Below are 24286 nucleotides of genomic sequence, written 5' to 3'. Positions count from 1 at the left end.
TCGTATAAGTATATCTTTGGTTATTTAATACTCGTTTCAAGTATAAGTTTTAATACTTCTACTTCAATTATTTTTATAAAGATTAGTCTTTATGGGAATATTATTTAAATAATAATATTCAGACATTTTCTAAATATACTGGGGACTGATTTACTTCATTAAATCAGCTTTACTCCAAACACTCTTTAAAGTGTTTTCGAGTCTTCAAAATGATTTTTAAAAGTTAGAGCGGATCCCAAAACTCATTTTTATATTTAAGATCTTCCTTTTTAAGGGGATTTAAATACTCGCTCAAAACCTGAGGGATCCGTCTCTGTGGTGTATTTTATATTCGCAACAAGGTTGCAGTTTTGGTAAATGAATTGATTACTTACCCAACGTTCGGGAAGTAAGTCCATCTATTGAGTCGGCATAAGCAATATGGGCTCAGTGGGCGTCCATGATAGTGTAAGTGGCTCAGTGGGAGTCCATCAAATGCATAAGTGGCTGAGTGGCAGTCCAGCATAAGGTCCTATTACGACCAGGGTGATGACCAGTGGGGAATTCGTCCATCTACTAGTAGAAAAGGTTACTTATTGGTATCTTTGCCTGATCAGCGAGATACCTGGTTTATGCCAAAATTCTTTTCCTTTCCCAAAATTTATTGGATGTTTCAAACTCTGTTCATACTTTACATGACAGAGGTTTTCAGGAAATGTATAAAGAAGATGTATATGTGGATATATATATATATATATCAGAACTTAATGAAGTATATCATAACTTCATTTCCTTTAATAATATTTTAAAGGTTTAATCTATTGAAATCTTGTCTTGTAGTCTCATCTATGTGATGAACTGGTAAAAGCGCATTATACTTTTAACAGTGGTAGTTCAAGTAGCTTTATAAATGATATAAGTATAGTGAAGTATTTAGTAACTTCATCCCTTGTTTTTACTTATATCTAGTAAGTAATTATCTTACACAGGATAAAAGATTCTAGTAAGTATCCATTTAGATACTTATATTATTGTTATCACTTTATACTATCTTGCGAGCTGTAAGGCTCACTCTTGCTTTATTTCTTCATCACACAACAACAGTTAGGAAAGATGGCCAGACTCCAGCAGACCCAGCGCAAGCGCGTGGGAAGCGTCCCGCGTCTTCCCGATGATGTTGTGGCTGCTATAGCTGCAGAGGTAGATCTATTGGTAGATCAGGCACTCTACTTTTGAGAATCAAATTATGTATAATTATAACTTGTGGCAGATAATGGCAATTAACTGTAAATTATCAAGTAATCATTTTGGGTTGTAATAACTTTTAAATTGTGGATTCAAAGACTTGTACTTATTTCAATTTCATCTCTGAGACTATAACGGGTTGTGGTGTGTGTTAGTGTGGGGTCACAGCATAAGGTTATTTATTATTAATTAAGTGAAGTGATATTATGGAAAGAAAGACCGTGACGACCCGGATCCCCGACCCCGGATCTGGGGGTGTTACACTCTAAGCCAATAAACTCAAACAATATACCACCTCAAACCTCTAAGCCCAAATTTCTGTACAAACAAACTGCTAGCACCTTACTGAAAATACCAATCACCTCGAGCCAAACCTATCTAAAGAAAATCTCAAACATACCTTCTGTTAAGCCACCAACCAAAATTCATTACAAATTTGTTGGGAGAAAACCAAAGAAAATGCAAGTTACTGAGAGGGACATCTGGAACTGTTTCAATCAAAGTGATTTTCTACCTCTGAACCGGTGTACCTCAGATGAAGACTACTTTCAACAACTAGCTGAAGAAATGGTCAGAGTTTGGGTTGTAACACTAAGGGAAGTAAGAATCTACTATCAAGATGGAACCTTAATATTTCTTGGCATAAACTTAATGGGCACATTTTTAGCCACAAAGATCGAAAGGGTGATAAGCTTACTGGAGGACAAGGATACTGTAACTAAGGCATGTAGATCTGTTTTGGCTGAATGGTTGGTAGAAAGGGAGGAAAGGTTAGCAAAAGATAAGGCTGAAAGAGAGGAGAGGAAAAGAAAGTATATTAAGGAGATAGAAATGTACATACAAAGATATGAAGAACTCAAGGCAAAGGGGATGAGCAGAATTACCAAGGATGGACAATTTCTGAACATCAAAGTTGGCAGATTCTCAAGATTTAGGGTTGGTTTATTGAATGGTTATCCATTAAATGATAAGCTCAATCTTGTAGAAGCTTTAAGAGGGACACCAATCATAGAAGAACTGGAAGTACTTGTAAAGTTAAAGGACCTCATTAGAGAAGATACAGGAGATGAGAAATTTGTCTAATGAATGTACCTATCTAATCCTTGTAATCATTCAATGTATAAAAGTTGTATTTCTTTCAATTTTTATGTAATGTTTTATTGTTCATTGTAGTTGGGGTTAGTCTTGTTACCAGGAAATAATTTGTGATAAGCAATCTTCTCACAAATTGGGGAAGATTGTTGTACAAGACATGCCTGTAATATAACAAGACTAAGTCAAATTGACAGCCCTAAGTAAGTTGTATGATAATCTGAGTTTGCATTTTATATTGTATTACTTGAGTCTGTAAAAGTGTCAATAGATTAGACTGGAGTATTTTTCTATAAACAGTCTCAAGCCTAAGAATAAACTCTGGAAGAAGATCATGAAGATCATGCCTCAGAGACAGTGTGAAGAAGCTTGGAGTTGAATAAATATGTTTTAAGAAAAAAACATTATAAGTCAAGAAATCTACAAGTCATGGATCAAGTCATATAGAGAAGTCATTCGAGAACTCCAGAATGACTTACTCGAATGACTTATCGACAAGTCAAAAATAGCTTATAGAGAAGTATCAAAGATATTGACAAGCCAAATGAAGATATGAAGATTGGAGTTATCGACAAGTCATTTTTGCAATAGAGAATACAGAGATATCGACAAGTCAAATTGAAGATGTGAAGATTGGAGATATCGATAAGTCAAACTCTCATTAGAGATCTCACAGATATCGACAAGACAATATGCCTATAGAGATTTCAGAGATATCGATAAGTCTTTTCTACATGCAGAAATTCAGAGATCTCGACAAGCCAAATTCTCTTATAGAGAACTCAGAGACTTCGATAAGTCAAAATAACTATAGAGAAATAAGAGATCTCGATAAGCCATTATACTTATTGAGATGTCAAGTTCTCTATATAAAAAACTGGAGATCTCGATTTAAACCTCAAGTACAGAATGCAGACCAGTTAAAGATCTAAGATTGTCACTCAACAAACAAATCAATCACTGATTTGAAAAGTCTACAAAAGCAGCTTGAAGAGTACAAGATCAAAGGCCAAGATTAACTGACAAAAGAAAGTCACAGACATGCAGGATTTTGCAAAGATATATTAATCCAGAAATGGAAAGCTTTAGATAACTTAAAGTAGGGTTTAGTACATGCTATTGCATGCTGTGTAAAACCTGTGTTTACTGATCTATAAAGTAAACATTGGTCCTTTGTTTTTAAAGGGAACAAATAGATCTAGAATTTCTTGTAACTCTCTCAAGATAGAAGCCGAGTTCTTTATTAACAAAGAACCCAAAAAAATTTAGCAAGACATACTTGATTTTAATATAAAATTAAGTGAGTTTTGAAGATATTGTGTTTATGTGCATGTTTAGTAATTCTGTTTAAACACTATATCTCTACAAGTTAAACTGCTTTGTTCACCATATCCAAAATAGTTTAAAAAGCTTAAAAATATCCAAAAACACATTTACCCCCCCTGTGTTGTATTCATTACCTAACAAAACTCGTAATTTCCTTCTGAAAAAACCCATCGACAATCTATCTAACAAGGTGCAGTCACAAATCCAACGCAACATCCTCATTTCCGCTACCTCTAGGCGTTGTTCTTGGGCCTTCGTTACCGCCCAACATTCCTCCCCATACAACAAAGTTGGTCTAATCGCCATTCGATAAAATCTTTCTTTTAATTTTACAGGAATCTTTTTATCACACAGTACTCCTGAAGTAGCCCTCCACTTTAACCATCCAAATTGGATACGATGAGTAACATCGGCATCTATCTTACCATCTTTATGATTCATAGATCCCAAATACTTGAAACTTTCTTTCGGAACTAATAAATGCTCTCCAATTCTAACATCAACCCCCTCTTCATCTAGTTTGTTACTAAAATTACAACACATGTACTCAGTTTTTGAATGATTAACACGCAAGTCCGAAGTCTCCAATGTAACTCTCCATTGTTCTAACTTCTCATTAATCTCCGACTTTTTCTCACTAATAATAACTATGTCTTCCGCAAAAAGCATACACCACGGTACAACATCCTAGATTCCTCTAGTGAGTACATCTATAACTATTGCGAATAAAAATGGACTTAATGATGATTCTCTGGAAAATATTGAGTATCACCGATAGGAGTCCTGACACAAGTCATTACTTGAGAATACATTTCTTGAATCGCCCTCACCTATATCCACGACACACCTTTACTCTCCAACTTGTCCAAATTACGCTGCGAGGAACACTATCATAAGCTTTTTCCAAATCTATAAACACCATGTGCAAGTCCCTCCGACGTTCCCTATATTTCTCCATTAAACGCCTAAGAAGATGAATCGCCTCCATTGTCGACCTTCCAGGCATGAAACCAAATTGATTTTATGACAGTGTAACCTTTCTTATAAGCCTAATTTCAATCACTCACTCCCATAATTTCATAGTATGACTTAAAAGTTTAATACCACGAAAATTACTACAATTTTGAGCATCACCCTTATTCTTGTAAATTGGAATAACCATAGTAAGCTTCCATTCATGTGGTATCTTACCAATCCGAAAAATAAGATTAAAGAGTTGAGCCAACCACCGCTCACCCTCCTTATCTAAACACCACCATACCTCTATAGGTATTTTGTCTGGACCCGTGGCTTTAGCTTTACCCATCTTCCTTAATGCCCACTCAATTTCTTCACCATTTATAGGTTGTATATTAGAATCACAATGCGATTGACGAACTGTTTCCCACTCAACCTCCTCTTCACTTACACGAGACTCGTTAAATAACTATTTGAAATAGTGATACCATCAACATTTAATATCATCATCTTTAACTAACACGCGTGCATCCTCATCCTTAATAAATCTGACAAATCCCAAATCTCGTTGTCTCCTTTCTTGAGCCTTTGATACTTTATAAATTCCATTTTCTCCCTCATTTATAGATAGACCTACATATATTTCTTCATAAGCCTTATCCTTCGCCTCCACCACAGCCCTTTTTGCTAGACGTTTTGCTTCCTTATAGAGAATTTTATTTATATCTAATTCCTCTTGTTCATTGCAGCATATAAGCTCCTTAAAGTGTGCGTCTTTAACTTTTACTCGCTCTTGCACATCCTCATTCCACCACCAAGCCTATTTTTGATCATGAATTTTCCTCGAGGTGATTCCTAACATATCTTTAGCCACACCCCTAATTAAAGAAGCCAAATAATTTCATATTTGGTTTACATCATCCCCAACATAGCTTCTTTGTTCCAAACCAATTCGTTCCTTGAAAATCCGTACTCTTTCACCCTTCAGATTTGTCCATAAAATACGCGGCGCTGCCTCCTGAATATTTACTATTATCTTTCTCCTCATATAAATATCCATTACCAACAAACGATATTCTGTGGCACACATCTCATCCGGAATAACTTTACAATCTTTGTAATTATTATTGCGTCTTCTCGTAAGAAAATAATCTATTTGTGTGCTACAACCTCCACTCTTAAAAGTAATTAAACGAGCATCCCTCTTTTTGAAACAAGAATTAACTATCACTAATTCATGAGCTAATACAAATTCTAAAAGAGTACACCCACCTTCATTCCTTATACCATATCCAAAACCCCCATGAGTACCAATATATCCATCAGAATCCTCTCCAATATGGCCATTAAAATCACCCCCAATATATAAAATTTCATCACTAGGTGTACTAACTAAATCATCTAAACAATCCCTGAAGAGTTTTTTCTCTTCATCTCCCAAACCAGCATATGGAGCGTAGGCATTAATAATATTAACAACCACAACATCCACAACTAGTTTAATTATCATCAACCAAACCAAACCAAACCAAACATACCCAGTATATCCCGCTTTCGCAGGGTCTGGGGAGGGTAAGATATACGCAGCCTTCCCCTCATTCAAAGAATGAAGTGGCTGTTTCCCGAAAGACCCCCGGCTTGTGTGTGTATGTGCAAAATATATAAAAAAGTGTAAAGATTTTAAGTGAAAATAAAATTTGATGACATAATTTAAAAAATTAGTATGAGACAAACCTCGCCTATGGCATTATTTATATGGGAAGAAGATAACCCGTTACTGGAATCGCGCTCTTACTATACATCCATGTTTAGTATCCCTTTTCTTCAAATAGACACCGCCAGCAATCTAAGGGATTGAGCACTTTCTGTTGCAGGCAATGAGATAAAGCAGTTCCAAAAACCAAAACCAACTTTAACTAAAGCAGCAATATGTGTTAGAGAAGAAAACCAATCGAAAGAAACTACTATCTATCTTATTCCTAATAACTTTCTTGTTTTCTTCCGACCATCACCACCCCTGTTTCTTCTTCCACTATGAAAACCGCTCACTATTACAAACTCATTATTGCATCATGCTTCTATAGTTATCATTTCAGTTGTCACCTTTGCTGCTAAAAATCTGATACATCCAGAACACAAATTCCTAAATCCTGATCCATCTATATAAGAATGTACACACATCATTCATACAAGGGCAAATGAGTTGTAATTTAATAAATAGAAAATATGGGTTAAAAAATTAATAAAAAAAGAGAGAGAAGTTGATGAATAAAGATTGATGGAAGGAACGTGAAGTAAAGGATAAATAATGGTGAGAAGAAATAAGAGAAGTGCAAACACAAGAGATCAGATGTTCAAGAAGATTTATAGTTATAAAAAGTTATGGAAAATGTTCAGAAATTCTCATGTAACTGGTAAATTAGTACAATAGAAATTCTCATTAAATCGAATCACCTCCACTCCATTATTCCTCAGTTGTATACATAACATAATACCAACACCATTCATATCGGTTACAACACCTTAATACCATAATTTAAATCCATTGGCTTCCTTTGTCTTAGCACCCTTCCACTTAGTCTCTTGCACACAAATTGCATCAACATGTTTTTCTTTAACCCATCTACTGTTAGTGTATACTGAAAATATTTATTTGAAGTATGTACATTTATTTCTGGCCAGTTTATTTGAGAATCATTTGAATGTTTACATGTTGTCTAATATTATATATTGTGAACAATGTAGTATCAAATGGGATACATAATATTAGATTGTTAAATACGGTTATATAATATAATAAGGTTCACAGCACAGGTGGTGTTGGACAATCCACTGGTATGGTTGTAGTATTATTTAGATTAGTTTATATTGACTAATAAATAATACTAGTATACTTTGTGTATATTGAACATGATCAAATTTAGAATTGTTCCCTTAATACTGATTAAGAAGGATAACTAAGATTCTATGTTATTATTAATGCTTAGGTTCTTAATCCGGAAATAGTAATTGACACGTGTATATTATTTACATGCTTTGATTTATATATGAAATAATTCTTTTGAATTATATCATTATATTTTGGGTGATGGAATTATATACATGGTGGATATTATTTATTGAAGGAATCCATGTCCTGATAATATTCGGGTTAATGATGTCCCCTTGAAAGCTCAAAAAGATTTAATTATGTGAAACCCTGCAGGTGGAATTTATTCTGGCATAATTAAATAAAGGTTGAGTGGATGATCAAGGTTAAAAGATATTAATTAAATAAATTATTAGTAATTTATTTAATTAATGGACATATGATATTTTAAATATGGGGAATTTAATAAGCAAATAATATTGGAACCGAATTAATTAAATTACGGTATTAGGAAAGGTAGTGCAAATATTAATTCTTTAGTGGATTGAATTAATATTTAATTACATTGGGCTAGGCTCAAGATGTAATTAGAAGGCCCAACCTAATTATCCATGGTCCCTATTGTAGCCTATATATATTCTTATTCTCTTCTTGCTTGGAATTGTGTGAAAACATATTGTAGCCACCAAGGAGCAAGAAGAGAGGATAACTTGAGAAGACGGAGGTCACACTTCGCTCAAGGGAATTTGGGAATACAATAGAAGAGCGTGGAATCAACCATTAACAAGGTAATCCTCTTTTCGTAATCTTTATCGTAAAATGTAGTAACACCCTAAGTCTGTGGTTCCCAACAATTGGTATCAGAGCCTGGTAATGGGTTCTACGTTTTATGATATAATGCCCATGTCGTAATTATATATGCGTGTATATAGTATTTTGCTTGTATTGGTTTTGATGCAGGTTGTTAATCCACTATTATGGCCATGTATATTTTAATTATGTGTTTGGATCCCACGTGGTTTAATCGTGGTTAATTTTTGTTTTGGTTTCCACGTGGTTTAATCGTGGTTGTAATTTACACGAGGGTTGATCGTGTTAGAATAGATTTTACAAAATTAGTTTTGTATTAGATCTATTTTTTTTATAATTGTTCCGGGTATTTTGTAATAGTTATGTGCGATCGAAAATCAATTCCGTTAGTTTTTTGTTCCGCTGTGCGATTACAAGGGGCTGCTGTTGATGTTTGGATCGAACAAAATCAAAACAAAACTCACAGAAAAGCAACAGGTGCGCGCGCGCTGCGGCCGCTGCGGCAGCTGGGACTGCTGGGGCTGCTGGGGCTGCTGCAGCAGCTGGGACTGCTGGGGCTGCTGGGGCTGCTGGGGGCGTCGGGGCGCGCTTGGGGCAGATTTTTTTTTTAGAGTTGGATTTTTTTTTCAAAGGCCATAATAGTGGAAAATTTATTTTAATTTTTTCCATTAAATTTTAATTATTGCTTTAATTTATTGATTATGTGTGTCATTAATTATGTGTGTAATTCTTTTAAAATTGCATGTTTAACTTAATTAGGACGACATGGACATAAAATTTATTTATTGCTTTAATTAAATGTTATATGTTGCTAAAATTATGTGTGTATTTTGAATGCATGATTAGACATAATTATAACAACATAGGGCCTCATTTAATTTTAAAATTCCTCAATTTTAATAAAAAAAAATCTAAGTGGGAGAGGGAATTAATATGAAATTAAATCCCATGGTTTCCATTATTGGTTGTAGGTAATTTAACATAAAGACGAATATAAATTATATATACGTCACCCATCGTGGCATGTAATTTGTGGTGTCTAGAATGTTATAGAAATTACTAGAACAAACTTCTTAAATTAATAAATTTTGAAAGGAATAAATACGGATTTTCTTTTTTTCTGATTTGGGGTGATTTTGTCAAAAACGGGTTCATCGAACTTGTAAGGCTGTGGGTTTTAAGCGAGACCGATGTGACTCCTCCACTACCTGGAAATCAAACCATTGATGAATATTGAATTGAAGTATTCTATTCAAGGAAAAATTACGAATATTGGAAGGTATACACGCCACCCATCGTGGCGTACCAAGTTCCATAGATTTCAAATAATTTAAGATTTGATGATGGTATACACTTAGCTATGAAAAATAATATAGTCCACCCCAACGTGGCATATTGTTTAGTAATAGGACCGAAGTAACATTTAAACAAAATTAGGTGGTATACATGTCACACATCGTGGCGTACCAGAAGCTTATGGTGTTTAGATGTTAGTGCACTAAATTTTAATAATTTAGATCTTAATAATTAATGCACCCTTATTTATGTGATGTTTTTATGCATGATTCTCAGGATAAAATGGGCTTTAATCCACTATTCACCATATTTAAGGATAACAAACTTACCGGACCTAACTATATTGAATGGAAACGAAATTTGGACATTGTGTTGACTGCTGAGGAGTACAAGTTTTGCACTTATGAACCCAAGCCTGAACAGCCTGCTGCTGATGCTCCTGAAGATGAGAAAGAGTATTATAAACGGTGGATTAAGTCTGATGAGATGTCGCGATGTTACATTCTGGCAGCAATGTCGGGTGTTTTGCAGCATCAGCATCAGTCTATGGCCACTGCTTCGGATATGCTCTTTAATCTCAAGGAACTTTTTGGAGATCAGAATAGGGTTGCTAGGCAAGTAGCCATGAAGGCTTTAATGAACACTCAGATGGATGAAGGCACACCTGTAAGGGATCATGTTCTCAAGATGATGTCGCATCTGAATGAGATAGATATCCTTGGTGCTGAACTTGACGGGGAAACCCAGATTGACATTATCCTTATGAGCTTGTCCAAGAGTTTTGAGCAGTTCCGCTTGAATTACAACATGAACAAGAGGCAGTATAGTCTCGCGAAACTGCTGACAGAACTTCAGGCAGCTGAAGGATTATTTCGGCAGAGTGTTCAAGTGAATGTGGCTGAGAAAGGTTCTTCCTCTAAGCCGAAAGGTATTAAGAAGAAGAAAAAGGCTCAGACACAGAAAGCTGTGAAGGCAGTGGGAGTTCAGGGTGGTGTGAAAAAGCCTAAGGGAAAGTGCTTCAGATGCAAATAGTCAGGTCACTGGAAACAGGATTGTCCTCTTCCTAAGAAGACAAACAATACTGGTATGTCTCTTTCTCTAGTTACAGAAACATTTATAGCGGCTATATCTACGAGCACTTGGTGTATAGATATAGGAGCCACTGATCATGTTTGTAATTCTATGCAGGGGTTCCAACTATCCAGAATGCTTAGAGATGGTGAGATATACGTGTTCATGGGAGATGCTACAAAAGTAGCAGTAGTTGCAGTAGGAGTTATTCATTTATCTTTTGGTTCTGATAGGATTTTGGTTTTGAACAATTGTCTTTATGTACCTTCTTTTAGAAGGAATTTAATTTTGGTTTGTAAACTTGCTTTGGATGGTTATAATGTTTGTTTGGATCGTAATGTTTCTATTATGATGAATAAACGAATTATATGTTCTGGTACATTGCAAGACAATTTGTATATAACTAATCCTAGTCAACCTGCACTGCAACTGCAATTTAGGGAATTGAACAACACATCTTCTAACTCTACTAAAAGAAAGGAACCTTCTAGCTTGAACCAAACATATATTTGGCACTTGAGATTAGGTCATATTAACTTGAGGAGGATTCAAAGACTGGTAGTAGATGGGCCTTTAAGCTCATTGGCAGTGGAGCCATTTCTAGTTTGTGAATCCTACTTGGAAGGTAAAATGACTAATAGGCCTTTCAAGGCAAAAGGGAATAGAGCCAAACAACTGTTAGAATTGGTTCACTCTGATTTATGTGGACCCATGAATATCCAAGAAAGAGGTGGTTATGAATATTTCGTCACTTTCATTGATGATTATTCTAGATATGGGTACGTTTATTTGTTGCACCGTAAGTCTGAGTGCTTTGATAAGTTCAAAGAGTACAAAGCTAAAACGGAGAAGCGACTTAATAAAAGTATCAAGTCACTACGATCAGATCGTGGTGGCGAATACTTGCTTGGAGAATTTAAGGAATATTTATCAGAAAATGGGATAGAATCCCAGTTAACTGCACCAGGCACACCCCAGCAGAATGGTGTAGCAGAGAGAAGGAACCGGACTCTTTTAGAGAGTGTTAGATCGATGATGAGTTATTCGGATTTACCCAAGTCGTTTTGGGGACATGCCTTAGAGACAGCAGCTTATCTTCTGAACTTAGTACCTTCTAAGTCGGTTCCTAAAACCCCCTTAGAATTGTGGACCAGGGATAAACCGAGTCTAAGACATATTCGAATATGGGGTTGTCCAGCACATGTGCTGAACAAGAACGCGACTAAGTTAGAATCTCGTACAGAAGTAAGGTTGTTTGTAGGCTACCCCATGGGAACGAAAGGATATTTATTTTATAGTCCGAAGAATCGGGATGTCATTGTTAGCACCAATGCAAGATTCTTAGAGGAGGAATATATAATGAATCACAAACCCATGAGTAGTGTCATTTTAGAGGAACTAGTGGGAGGGACAAATAATACCCATGAAGCTGTAGTACAAGTAGAACAACCATAACATAATGTACAACCTGTCACTAATACCGCACCAGTGCCTCGTCGTAGTGGGAGGGTTGTTCAACAGCCTGATAGATTCATGTTTTTGGGTGAGTCTTCAGACTTGGTCTCTGGTGAACATGATGATGATCCCCGTACATACGAAGAGGTAGTACAAGACAAAGATGCAGATCTTTGGCAAAAGGCGATGGAATCTGAGATAGAATCAATGTATTCTAATCAGGTCTGGGAGCTCGTGGAACCACCCAAAGGTATAAAACCTATTGGATGTAAGTGGATCTACAAGAAAAAGAGGGGATTAGATAAAAAGGTGAAAGCCTGGAAAGCAAGACTTGTTGCGAAAGGGTATACTCAGAAAGAAGGTATCGATTATGAGGAAACCTTTTCACCGGTAGTCATGCTTAAGTCAATCCGTATTCTTTTATCTATAGCAGCTCATCTCGATTATGAGATTTGGCAAATGGATGTCAAGACAGCTTTTCTTAATGGAAGTCTTGAAGAAACCATCTATATGCAGCAACCAAAAGGATTCATTAAGGAAGGCCAAGAGCATCTGGTATGTAAGCTTAAGAGGTCTATTTATGGACTTAAACAAGCTTCTAGAGACTGGAATATTCGTTTTGATCAAGCAGTCCAGTCATATGGATTTGATCAAAGTCCAAGCGAATCGTGCGTGTATAAGAGAAGTGAAGGTAATGCAGTGGTTTTTCTAGTACTATATGTAGATGATATTTTACTCATTGGAAACAATGTTGAGATGTTGTCATTAGTAAAGGCATGGTTGTTCAAACAATTTGACATGAAGGACTTAGGTGAAGCGGCATACATCCTTGGGATCAAAGTTATAAGGGATCGCAAGAAAAGGATGTTGGCTTTATCTCAAGAGCCCTACATTGATGAAGTATTAGCTCGTTTTAACATGCAGAACTCCAAGAAAGGTTTTCTACCTTTTAAGCATGGAGTTGCTCTATCTAAGAAGCAGTTTCCTTCGACACCTAAGGATATAGAGAGCATGAAAGCAGTTCCTTATGCTTCAGCATGTGGAAGCTTAATGTATGCTATGTTACGTACGAGGCCTGACATCTGCTTTGCTGTAGGCATGGTTAGTAGATATCAGTCGAACCCAGGTCAGGAATATTGGAGTGCAGTAAAAACTATACTCAAGTACCTGAGAAGGACTAAGGAGTATATGTTAATTTACAAGGCCTCGGATCTATTTCCTTTGGGATATACTGATTCAGATTTCCAATCAGATAGGGATAAGAGGAAATCAACCTCGGGATATGTTTTTACTTTGGGAGGTGGAGCCATTATATGGAGGAGTGTAAAGCATAAATGCATTGCAGACTCCACCATGGAGGCCGAGTACGTGGCGGCCTCTGAGGCTGCCAAGGAGGCTGTATGGTTCAGGAACTTCCTTTTGGACTTAGATGTGGTACCTAATTTGCCTAGGAGCTTGACGGTGTATTGTGATAACACTGGTGCTGTGGAAAATTCAAAGGAACCGCGAGACCACAAAGCAGCTAAACATATTGAACGTAAGTATCATCTCATACGAGGAATCGTAAAGCGAGGGGATATAGTTGTGGCTCACATATCATCAGAAGACAACCGAGCAGATCCTTTCACAAAGAGCTTGCCAACCAAGGTTTTTGACAAGCATGTGGAAGCGATAGGAGTCAGATGGATGGACACATAGATTTTTATATAATAGTGGATTAAATAAACACTGATGTACACATAGAATATTTTGAGTATAAGTGGGAGATTGTTAGTGTATACTGAAAATATTTATTTGAAGTATGTACATTTATTTCTGGCCAATTTATTTGAGAATCATTTGAATGTTCACATGTTGTCTAATATTATATATTGTGAACAATCTAGTATCAAACGGGATACAGAATATTAGATTGTTAAATACGGTTATATAATATAATAAGATTCACAGCACAGGTGGTGTTGGACAATCCACTGGTATGGCTGTAGTATTATTTAGATTAGTTTATATTGACTAATAAATAATACTAGTATACTTTGTGTATATTGAACAGGATCAAATTTAGAATTGTTCCCTTAATACTGATTAAGAAGGAGAACTAAGATTCTATGTTATTATTAATGCTTAGGTTCTTAATATGGAAATAGTAATTGACACGTGTATATTATTTACATGCTTTGATTTATATATGAAATAATTCTTTTGAATTATATCATTATATTTTAGGTGATGGAATTATATACATGGTGGATATTATTTATTGAAGGAATCCATGTCCTGATAATATTCGGGTTAATGATGTCCCCTTGAAAGCTCAAAAAGATTTAATTATGTGAAACCCTGCAGATGGAATTTATTCTGGCATAAATAAATAAAGGTTGAGTGGATGATCAAGGATAAAAGATATTAATTAAATAAATTATTAGTAATTTATTTAATTAATGGACATATGATATTTTAAACATGGGGAATTTAATAAGCAAATAATATTGGAACCGAATTAATTAAATTACGGTATTAGGAAAGGTAGTGCAAATATTAATTCTTTAGTGGATTGAATTAATATTTAATTACATTGGGCTAGGCTCAAGATGTAATTAGAAGGCCCAACCTAATTATCCATGGTCCCTATTGTAGCCTATATATATTCTTATTCTCTTCTTGCTTGGAATTGTGTGAAAACATATTGTAGCCACCAAGGAGCAAGAAGAGAGGATAACTTGAGAAGACGGAGGCCACACTTCGCTCAAGGGAATTTGGGAATACAATAGAAGAGCGTGGAATCAACCATTAACAAGGTAATACTCTTTTCATAATCTTTATCGTAAAACGTAGTAACACCCTAAGTCCGTGGTTCCCAACATCTACAAGTTCCAAAAACATCACAGTAAGAGTGTCTACATTCAAAGAACCTACCATAAAGATAGAATCAACGAAATCCCTATTTCTCCCTCTACTCTCCAAAATACCGTTACTAGAAGTTGCCATCAATGAAATTACACCACTTACAAGAACAAAAAAAACACTAAATTAACACAATAAATGATACATAAAATTAAAAACAATGAATAAATTATAAGATACAATACTGAAAGTGATTGTCGTAAGTCACTTGTTTTTCTTCAGAGATCCACCCAGATTAGATATATATGTGTTGGACCTAGACAAGGCGGCCCAAAGGAATCATAGTTAGAATAATTGTAAAACATAATGTAAAGCCCAAGAAGGCCCACTTTGTAAGGAAAAAGCCCATTTGGGACTTAGTATAAATACAAGGCAACAACCCCATTTGAAGGGGTTGGCAAATTATAGCAAAGAGACAATCTCCTAAAATTATAGTCTAATAATATAATAATATAATAATATTATTGGAACATCATTTGGCGCTAGAAGGAGCTTTGCTTTAACAAGATCCAACCAGAAGATGATCGTAGAGGAGCTTGATCCGGGAACCGCCGGACCGACTCAGGTAAAGGAGTTGACGGCAGAAATTGCCGCCAACCCCTCGACCCACGGCGATCGTGAGCTACCTAAACAACCGGCCTTAAAGCCGAAGTGCTTGTTTCCTCCACCTGAAGTGCCTCCTGAAGATCAATCGTTGAGCCTGAAGGGCACACTTCAAAGGGACAGAAAAAGAAAAACTGTTTCAGATCAGCGTTTTAGAGTACAGACATCTAATGGAAAGAAAGTTCTCTCGAGTGACATACGACTACATTTGGAAAGGAAAGAAAGGCTAAAATCCCAAAATCAAGAAAATCCAGAAGACCCACTTGATTCAGATGAAGAGCTCGAGCTTCTAGAACACGAAACTCGGAGACTGCAGGCTAAACTTGAACGAAAACGCGAGATTCACCGTCTCCGTCGAGAACTCCAACAAACTACAGTTCAAAATGAAGAACAAGACGATGAATTTTATGATGAGGACGATGCTGAGTACGAATATGAACCATCGGCAGAGTCGACATATTCACAACCACGCGAACGTCGACAGAGGATAGTGTCATCAGTCGAAGTCTCGCATCAGACAGAATCCACAGAATCTATCTCTCACGAGGAGTTCTCTAAAATGCAGGAAGAAATCGCCCAGATGCGTACCTTGATGAGAAACCAGGCGGGGTTTGAAACCGTCTCTGAGAGCCCCCTATCGTTGATGCTCGAGAAGGCACGCATCGACAGGACATTGAAAACTCTAGCCCTTGATCATTTCAACGGATCCTCGGACCCGTTAGCATTCCTCAATACCTTCGATGGACGTATGGCCTTCTTCGGCCACTCAGAGGTCGTTTGATGTCAATTCTTCTCTACTTGCCTCCAGGGTACCTCCCTTCGATGGTACAGCAACTTACCCCCTCGGTCGATCGACTCATGGGCGACTCTAAAAAGCAAGTTTCAAGCTCGTTTTTCCAGTAACTACAAAGGAATAAAGGTCACAGCTTCCCTAATGACAATGCACCAACGCTCAGGAGAGAGTCTCCGAAGTTTTTTAACACGATTCAGAGAAGAAATAGCAGAGATTCCAGATCTAATCGAGCAAATGGCAGTCAATTTTCTGACAGCAGGCATTGATAAATCTCGCCATGGTTTACTCTTAGAGGAGATCTTTGAGAAAAGACCGAAAACCTTACAAGCAGCATTTCAAATTATAGAACATCGCATGATGCTACAAGAGGCAGTAAGCTGCATACAGTCCCCCAAACGCTCCTCCAGATATGAATGACGACGCAGCTACAGTCCGCGATCTCCCGCGCGTGACAGACGTCAAGAACGTCGTCGTTCACCACCTGGTCATACTGTCGAGCATCAACCAAGGGACAGAAGAGAGAGAGACTGGAAACCCCGCAGTCGACCAGAAAAAGAATTTACCAAGCTTAACACTGAGAAAACGACCATCATAGCGGTCCTAAAGACAGATCCGGACTATCGTCCGCCGAGACCCATGAAACCGGGTCATCCTCCAAGCTCCAGATACTGCGATTACCATGAGGATACAGGCCACACAACTGAACAATGCTTTCAACTAAGCAACCTCATCGAAGGGAAAATTCGCCGAGGACAACTAGTGCATTATGTACAGCAGGAAAATTCTCCTCGACGCCATAGACGAGTTGAAGAAGATCGGGTAATTGACGTTATCTTTGGTGGTGTGGCAGCTGGAGGACTCTCTCATAATTCCCGAAAAAGCTATGCCCGTGAGGTTTTTAATGTCAACCCACCGACATCCAAACGCACCCGAGCAAACCCTTCCCCTGTCATTTCATTCTCAGACGATGACTATCGCCCTGGTCTCATCAAAGACCATCAGGACGCCCTTGTCATCACAACCCGGGTGGGAAACAACACGGTAAAAAAGATGTTGGTCGACAACGGCAGCTCCGTCGATGTTCTATACCATCATGCCTTCACCCGAATGGACCTCGGGGATCGATGACTAGAGAATGCTCGAACGCCTCTATATGGTTTTACAGGGAATGAAGTACATGTAGTTGGGACAGTCGACATGCCGGTGCTTTTTGGTTCTCCCCCATGTCAGATTTGGAAGATGGTCAAGTTTCATATGATTAGTGCATCCTCGAGTTTCAACGCCATACTGGGACGAACAACGATCACCGCCCTTCGGGCCATTACTTCCATCTCCCATTTGAAAATAAAGTTCCCCACAGACTTTGGTGTAGGAGAAATGGTTGGTGATCAAGCAACGGCTAGGCAGTGTTACCTAACCACTGTTTCTCCAAGGAAAAGGACAGATGAAGAGTTAGAGGTCAATCAAGTACTTGACATCGATCCAAGAGAATTGATCGACACATCCACAAGCAATTCATTCTCCCCTCTCGAGGAAACAGAAGATATAGAAGTATTTGAAGGAAACTCCGATAAAACAACAAGAATTGGCAAGAATTTCTCCTCAGATCTCAAAAAAGAAATCATGAATCTTATCGGGGAATTCTCCGACATTTTTGTTTGGGTCCCGAAGGACATGCCCGGTATTCCAGAGGCCGTTGCTCGACACTCGCTGCACATTAATAAGGACACTAGGCATGTGCGACAGAAACAACGCATATTCTCGGCCGAAAAAAGAGCCGCCATCGACCAAGAGGTCGAAAGACTCCTCGACGCCGGCTTCATCGAGCCTGTGCAATTCCCCACATGGATATCGAACGTGGTCCTAGTTAAGAAAAGCAATGGCAAGTGGAGAATGTACATTGATTACTCAGATGTTAATAGGGCGTGCCCCAAAGATTTTTACCCTTTGCCCAATATCGACCAACTCATCGATGCTACGGCGGGAAATGAACTCTTGTCCTTTATGGACGCCTTTTCAGGGTATAATCAAATTAAAATGGATTTCCACGACTGGCAACAAACCGCTTTCATCACACACAGGTGAGTCTTTGGTTACAAAGTAATGTCTTTCGGATTAATCAATGCGGGCGCTACTTTTCAGCAGACGATGGATAAAATATTCTCCTCGCAGATAGGAAGAAACATGTTGATATACGTCGATGACATGATTACAAAGTCAAAAGTTGCTTCTGATCATGTGATAGACCTTCGAGAAACGTTCACCAACGCAAGGGCAAACAACATGCGACTAAACCCTGCAAAGTGTTCATTCGGCCTTACAGCAGGTAAATTCTTGGGGTTCCTGGTCACCCAGAAAGGCATCGAGGCTGACCCAGCTCAGACAAAAGCTATTCTGGAAATGAGCAAACCAAGATCCATCAAAGACTTACAAAAACTCAAAGGGTGTATAGCCGCGCTTCGAAGGTTCATCCCTCAATCCTTAAAGAGGTGCCTCCCCTTTTTCTCTGCAATGAAGAAAGCTTCTAAATCATCACAGTTTGAATGGAATGAAGATTGTGAAAAGAATTTTACGGAATTAAAGATATTTTTGACAAATCCTCCAGTTTTAACTCGGCCCTTGGCAGGCGAACCTCTACGAGTATATCTCTCAGCCTCCGATGAAACTGTCGCGACAGTATTGGTCCGTGTCGATGAGGGAAAAGATATCCCGGTATATTACATCAGCCACTCACTCCGAGACGCAGAAACAAGATACCCACAAGTCGAGAAACTTGTATACGCTCTTGTTGTCGCGAGCCGTAAGCTTCGTCATTATTTTCAAGCGAGAGAAATACATGTTCTCACCAATCTACCTCTGAAGAGAATCCTGCACAAGCCCGACATAACAGGCAGGCTTGCAGCCTGGGAGAGTTAAGCCAGTTCTACATCAAGTACAAACCTCGAACGGCGATCAAAGCCCAAGTTCTCTGGGATTTCGTCGCTGAATGCCAGTTCAAATCCAAGGCACATAAACCAGAAGATGACCAATCTCGCCCGTGGCTTTTGTTTATTGATGGCTCCTCAACATCCACCTCTGGAGGAGCAGGGGTCATATTGATCAGTCCAGAACGATTCAAAATCCAACAGGCTCTCAAGTTCAGGTTCTCCGCCACAAACAACGTGGCCGAGTACGAGGCACTCATCGCCGGACTAAAGCTCGCATCCGATCTCGAGGCAGAGGTCATCGACATATTTGGGGATTCTCAATTGGTTTTCAAACAGATAAGTGGTGAATTTAAGACGCATAATGAAAGGATGGCCCGATATTTGACAAGAACACAAGAACTTCTTAATAAATTTTCTTCATGGAAAATGTCAAACGTCGGCAGGGAGGAGAACCAGTGGGCCAACTCTCTGGCCAAACTGGCATCTTCCAATCTCCTTACTAATCTCAGCCCAACATACGTCGATGTTTTGGAGACCCCCTCCATCGATGAAGTGTCAGTTAATCAAATCCAGGCTAGGCTCGATTAGCGCCAACCTTTTCTTGAATACATAATCGACAACAAGTTGCCTGAGCATAAGACGGAAGCCCGCACTCTTATGTTCAAAGCCAGGAATTACTGTGTTGTGGGTTCGATGTTATATCATCGTGCCCTCTCTGAGCCTCTACTCTGTTGCTTATCCTCGGAAGAGGCCCTCCAAGCGATCGTAGAAATACATACGGGAATCTGTGGTGAGCATCTAGGAGGGAAGACCTTAGCCCTTAAAATTATCCGACAAGGTCTATTCTGGCCCACAATTCGAAAGGATTGTGAAGATTATGTCAAAAAATGTCAAGCATGTCAGTTTCATGGAAATGTAAACCGTCGACCCATGACTGAGCTAAATTCGATTCTCATCCCATGCCCCTTTTTCCAATGGGGAATAGATATTGTGGGTCCCTTTCCAAAATCCAAAAATCAGTGCCAATACATCGTAGTCGTCGTGGATTACGCAATCAAATGGGTCGAAGCAAAACCCCTTGCTAAAATTCGAGAAAAAGAGATGATAGAATTCTTTATGGAATACATTATCTTTCGCTTTGGGATCCCCAGAATCTTAGTTTCTGATAACGACACTCGGTTTGTAGGGAAACAGTTTGAGGAAACCCTGCTTGAATTAAAAGTCCAGCATATCAAAGCATCTGTAGCATACCCCCAAGCTAATGGACTAGCAGAAGTAACAAATAGAACCATCCTACAAGGCTTGAAGAAAAGAATTGAAGAAATACCCCGATGTTGGGTCGATGAACTCCCGAATGTGTTGTGGTCGTATAGGACGACTCCCCGAAGCGCGACGGGTGAAACTCCTTTCCGACTTGCATACGGAGTTGACGCTGTCATACCTGTTGAGATAAGTCTCACCTCACCACGGGTCGATGTATTCGATCCTGCTCTATCTCTCGAGGGTCTTCGCCTTCACAATGATTTTTTAGAAGAATCAAGGGAAGAAGCCCGAATGCGGATGATCGCCCAGCAAGAAAAAACTGCAAGGTACTTCAACAAAAAGGTCAAACCCAAAGACTTCAAGGTCAACGACCCCGTCTTAAGGGATTCCGCGGCATCGCAACCCACTGTTTCAGGAAAATTTAAACCAGCATGGGAAGGACCTTATCGGATCTCGAGACTGGTAAGTGCGGGGACCTATGAGATTATACACCTCGACGGGAAGCCCATTAAAAATGCCTGGAATGGTATTCATCTCAAAAAGTTCTACCAGTAATTCGATTTCAGTTGTAGCCCGTTATCTTGAGGCAGCTAATGCCATATCAAAGACAAACCCTCGATGCAACGAGGGTCGTTATGAGACCCCCATCGAGGGGTGATTGAGTTATGATGAACGAATTTCTTTAATTTAGTCCAAGGAACATAAGCTTCTGCTTTCTTTATTCCTTACATAAGCAGCAAAAACAAAAGGATAACCTTCAAAAAATAACCTTCGAAAACTTTCACCGACATAAACATTTCGAAAAAGAGATTAAAATAAGCTTTGGCTCACAGATTAATCTGAAAATATCCAAGCAAACAATCAGAGATTCAAAACCATTCAATTCTAGGCAAATATTTATACGGCCTCACCACATCGATAGGCTAGGCTATATCAAATCTCTGTCATAATATAAACAATTGACCACAAGCAGATATGATCTGCGACTTGGACGATCCCAAACTTGATAAACGGCTTAATATTTCAGACTCAAGACAAAAAGATGATAAAACCAGTCAACATGCAACTCCTTAAAATATGGAAATAAACTTAATCATGAATCACGTGTCTAAAACTTGCTACGAATCCATCATACGGTGTTATCAATAAAATCATTAAGTACATAAAAATGCTTAAATCCAGTTACAAAGATCCACGGGGCATACCCCGTCTTCACGCATCATCGCCCTTCGACGCGAGATCCCGAAGATAATCCTCGAAAGCATGACCCTCGACGATAAAACCAGCCTCTTCCATCCGTCGGTGACATCGTCCGTAACCATCGCCCAAAGCTTCAGCGATATCTTCCACAGCTTTCTCTACTTCTCGTTTTAAATTTTCATTCTCCTTCGCTATCAACTTATAAGAGCTATCCATCCCCTCGACCTGTTGATCCAAGCCTTGGCTCTTCTTCTTCTCTTCATTAAGTTCTTTCTCTACTTCGAGAAGCCAACCCTCGAGTGCCCGCACCCTGTCACTCGACGCCTTCTCAGCAACTTCCATCTCAGCAATCTTCCTTGAAAACGCAGAGTTTGCCTTAGCCAAATCACCCACTCTATGCTCGAGTTCTGCAAAACCAGCCGCGATTTTCTTTTTTTCCCCCTTCAGAGTGGCAACCTCAGCTTCGAGCTTAGAGCAAGCCTCACCATCGACATCATCCTTGTAATCCTCCATAATGTGCATAAAATCGGAAAGAAACTTCACACAAAACAAAAGTGAATGAATGACGATGAATGAACATGAAGGCAAAAATATATACACATAGAAAAGAGAGAGAAGGAAATGCGCATACTCGCCCAGCCTGGCTTTTACATCGCTCAACAAGATTCTCACGACTCCGGCCATCATAAGCAACTAAATCTTGAGGTAGATTGAAAAGATTAAGTGCCCTCAAGGGCACGGTAGATCCACCCGTCCATCGTTCCGTGGGCTGAATCTCGTCCCTCACCACCTCTTTCTTAGAACGTGGGTCGAGAGTACTCCCCATATAAACCCCGTTCCCAGCAACGGTCACAGTCTTGTTCACTCCCTCGATAACAGCCTCCCGTCCACCAACAAGTACCTCATCATCTTCCCTTCGAAGACGCTTTCGAGGGTTACCTTCCACTCAGACGAGATCTGACACAACCCTCTCATTGTCTTTAACCACCTTATTCCCCTGATCATCGAGCAGCTCAATTGAAACCGAATGGGGGACCCCCGACGGTCCAGGCCTAGCCGCTTCAGAAGGCTTCCTCGAGGCACGTTGCAACAGCAGCATCATTGCCTTATCCATCTCTCCTCGAATCCCGCCGTCTAAAACCTTTTTCAAAGAAGCGCCTCCCACTAAAACACAAAAATACAAAAAAAAAGCAAGTCAGTAACTCTATATATAGACACATACGAAAATAAACAGACAAGAATCGACGATAACAACTACAAAAACTAGGTACATGAACAAAATAAGGGCAATAACAAATAAAACATCCCCCTTACAATCGTGCATCTCTAAAAAACCAGAATCCTTCAAGTCTAAATGTGTATACCACGTCCTCGACCCATGAAACTCATCGAGATAAGCAGTATCGTGCTTCTCCAAGTTATTCAAATAATCAATCGTGCCCTGACTAACTTTCCCACAAGGCTTTACAAATTCCAGATCAGGACCCCCAACGAACAACCATTGAGAGTGGTAACCAGAGTTCGATGATCTAATGCTAACAATCTTCATCCTCCTATGTCGTGAGTCGAAGTATACTTGACCGCCGTAGTAACGCACACCATAAATAGAGAAAAACAATTTCAGAGTCAGGGATCGACCCTTATCACAGCACAACGCCACAAAACCACTTAACTGAGCAATGGAATTCGGTGTCAACTGCCCTAGGCCACAACCGATAGCCTCATACATCATCAGGAAGAAGGGATGCATCGGCAAACGAAGTCCAAACTGAAACATAATCATCGCAACCCCATGCATCCCGAACTCGGGCATCATCCAAACCCTCTCATCTGCTGTCGGCACTCGATACCGGTAACCGTTAGACAAGTCGATGTAACTCTCCAACTTACTCACAGGAGGGTCGATGGTGATGTAGTAACTAAGATAATTTAGACTAGGTTTACTCTCAAATTCGATCCTACCTAACCGAAGACTTTCCTCGACTACTCTGTTTCTGAATTCTAGGGTACGAGGGCTTAGGGGAGGAGAGGGCAAAGGTCCAGAAGGCATACCCTTCAAAAACTCATCGCTCCCTAAGAAATCAAAAGGTCCACACTGACCTAAATCCAGGATTTCAAGATTATCCAAATTCAAAACAGACTCTTCATCACCCTCCTCTAAGGGTCGCTTCCCGGGGTCTCGATTGGAAGCACTATGCGAAGATGACGATGAGGAAAAGTCGGCCATTCTAAATTCGTATACTATAGACAGACACGATCGACCCGCAGATAAGAAAGGAAAAAGAAGGAGGAAAGAGGGTAACTTACAAGCAGTTTGAACCAAGGACGTGCAACAGCCGCTTTTTAGATAGCCTGGGAGGAAGCCGAAGAGTCTAGCCCGCCAATCTGCAAAGAAACCTGAGAAATAAATTCAAAAACACACATGAACGGATATATATATCTCCTAAAAAAAATGAAGAGAGAGAGAAAGAGAACAACAACAAGACAAGAAAACAT

General features: G+C 39.0%; 3 protein-coding genes across 3 annotated transcripts; 1 reads left to right on the top strand and 2 right to left on the bottom strand.

The window, feature by feature from the left end:
* Positions 1 to 3838: 3838 nt before the first annotated feature.
* On the bottom strand, positions 3839 to 4630 carry LOC141680643 (uncharacterized). Its single transcript, XM_074486815.1, has 3 exons — positions 4490 to 4630; positions 4000 to 4329; positions 3839 to 3937 (listed from the first exon to the last, which is right to left on the bottom strand). Exons 1-3 carry the CDS (start codon positions 4628 to 4630, stop codon positions 3839 to 3841), a joined length of 570 nt encoding a protein of 189 aa, XP_074342916.1.
* Positions 4631 to 4705: 75 nt separating this feature from the next.
* LOC141680641 (uncharacterized) lies at positions 4706 to 6109 on the bottom strand. Its single transcript, XM_074486814.1, has 3 exons — positions 5516 to 6109; positions 5237 to 5419; positions 4706 to 5068 (listed from the first exon to the last, which is right to left on the bottom strand). Exons 1-3 carry the CDS (start codon positions 6107 to 6109, stop codon positions 4706 to 4708), a joined length of 1140 nt encoding a protein of 379 aa, XP_074342915.1.
* Positions 6110 to 17036: 10927 nt separating this feature from the next.
* On the top strand, positions 17037 to 17528 carry LOC141680639 (uncharacterized). The gene has a single exon (XM_074486812.1). It carries the CDS (start codon positions 17037 to 17039, stop codon positions 17526 to 17528), a length of 492 nt encoding a protein of 163 aa, XP_074342913.1.
* The last annotated feature ends 6758 nt before the right edge of the window (positions 17529 to 24286 follow it).

This window comes from Apium graveolens, chromosome 8 (genome assembly GCF_009905375.1).
Source record: "Apium graveolens cultivar Ventura chromosome 8, ASM990537v1, whole genome shotgun sequence".
In the NCBI taxonomy this organism is placed as follows: Eukaryota; Viridiplantae; Streptophyta; class Magnoliopsida; order Apiales; family Apiaceae; genus Apium; species Apium graveolens.
Note: the sequence above shows the minus strand (reverse complement) of the source record. Positions and strands in the feature narration are given on the sequence as shown.

What these genes read in the sequence shown, in the direction of transcription:
- LOC141680643 (XM_074486815.1), bottom strand. Translation starts at nt 4,630, where the DNA reads ATGGAGGCGATTCATCTTCTTAGGCGTTTAATGGAGAAATATAGGGAA. An exon ending in GGACAAGTTGGAGAGTAAAG is followed by an intron (nt 4,330 to 4,489) that starts GTGTGTCGTGGA and finishes AGAGGAATCTAG; the next exon opens with GATGTTGTACCGTGGTGTAT. An exon ending in AGTGGAGGGCTACTTCAGGA is followed by an intron (nt 3,938 to 3,999) that starts GTACTGTGTGAT and finishes AATGGCGATTAG; the next exon opens with ACCAACTTTGTTGTATGGGG.
- LOC141680641 (XM_074486814.1), bottom strand. Translation starts at nt 6,109, where the DNA reads ATGATAATTAAACTAGTTGTGGATGTTGTGGTTGTTAATATTATTAAT. An exon ending in GAAGCTATGTTGGGGATGAT is followed by an intron (nt 5,420 to 5,515) that starts GTAAACCAAATA and finishes GATCAAAAATAG; the next exon opens with GCTTGGTGGTGGAATGAGGA. An exon ending in AGGCTTATGAAGAAATATAT is followed by an intron (nt 5,069 to 5,236) that starts GTAGGTCTATCT and finishes TATTTCAAATAG; the next exon opens with TTATTTAACGAGTCTCGTGT.
- LOC141680639 (XM_074486812.1), top strand. Translation starts at nt 17,037, where the DNA reads ATGAAACCGGGTCATCCTCCAAGCTCCAGATACTGCGATTACCATGAG.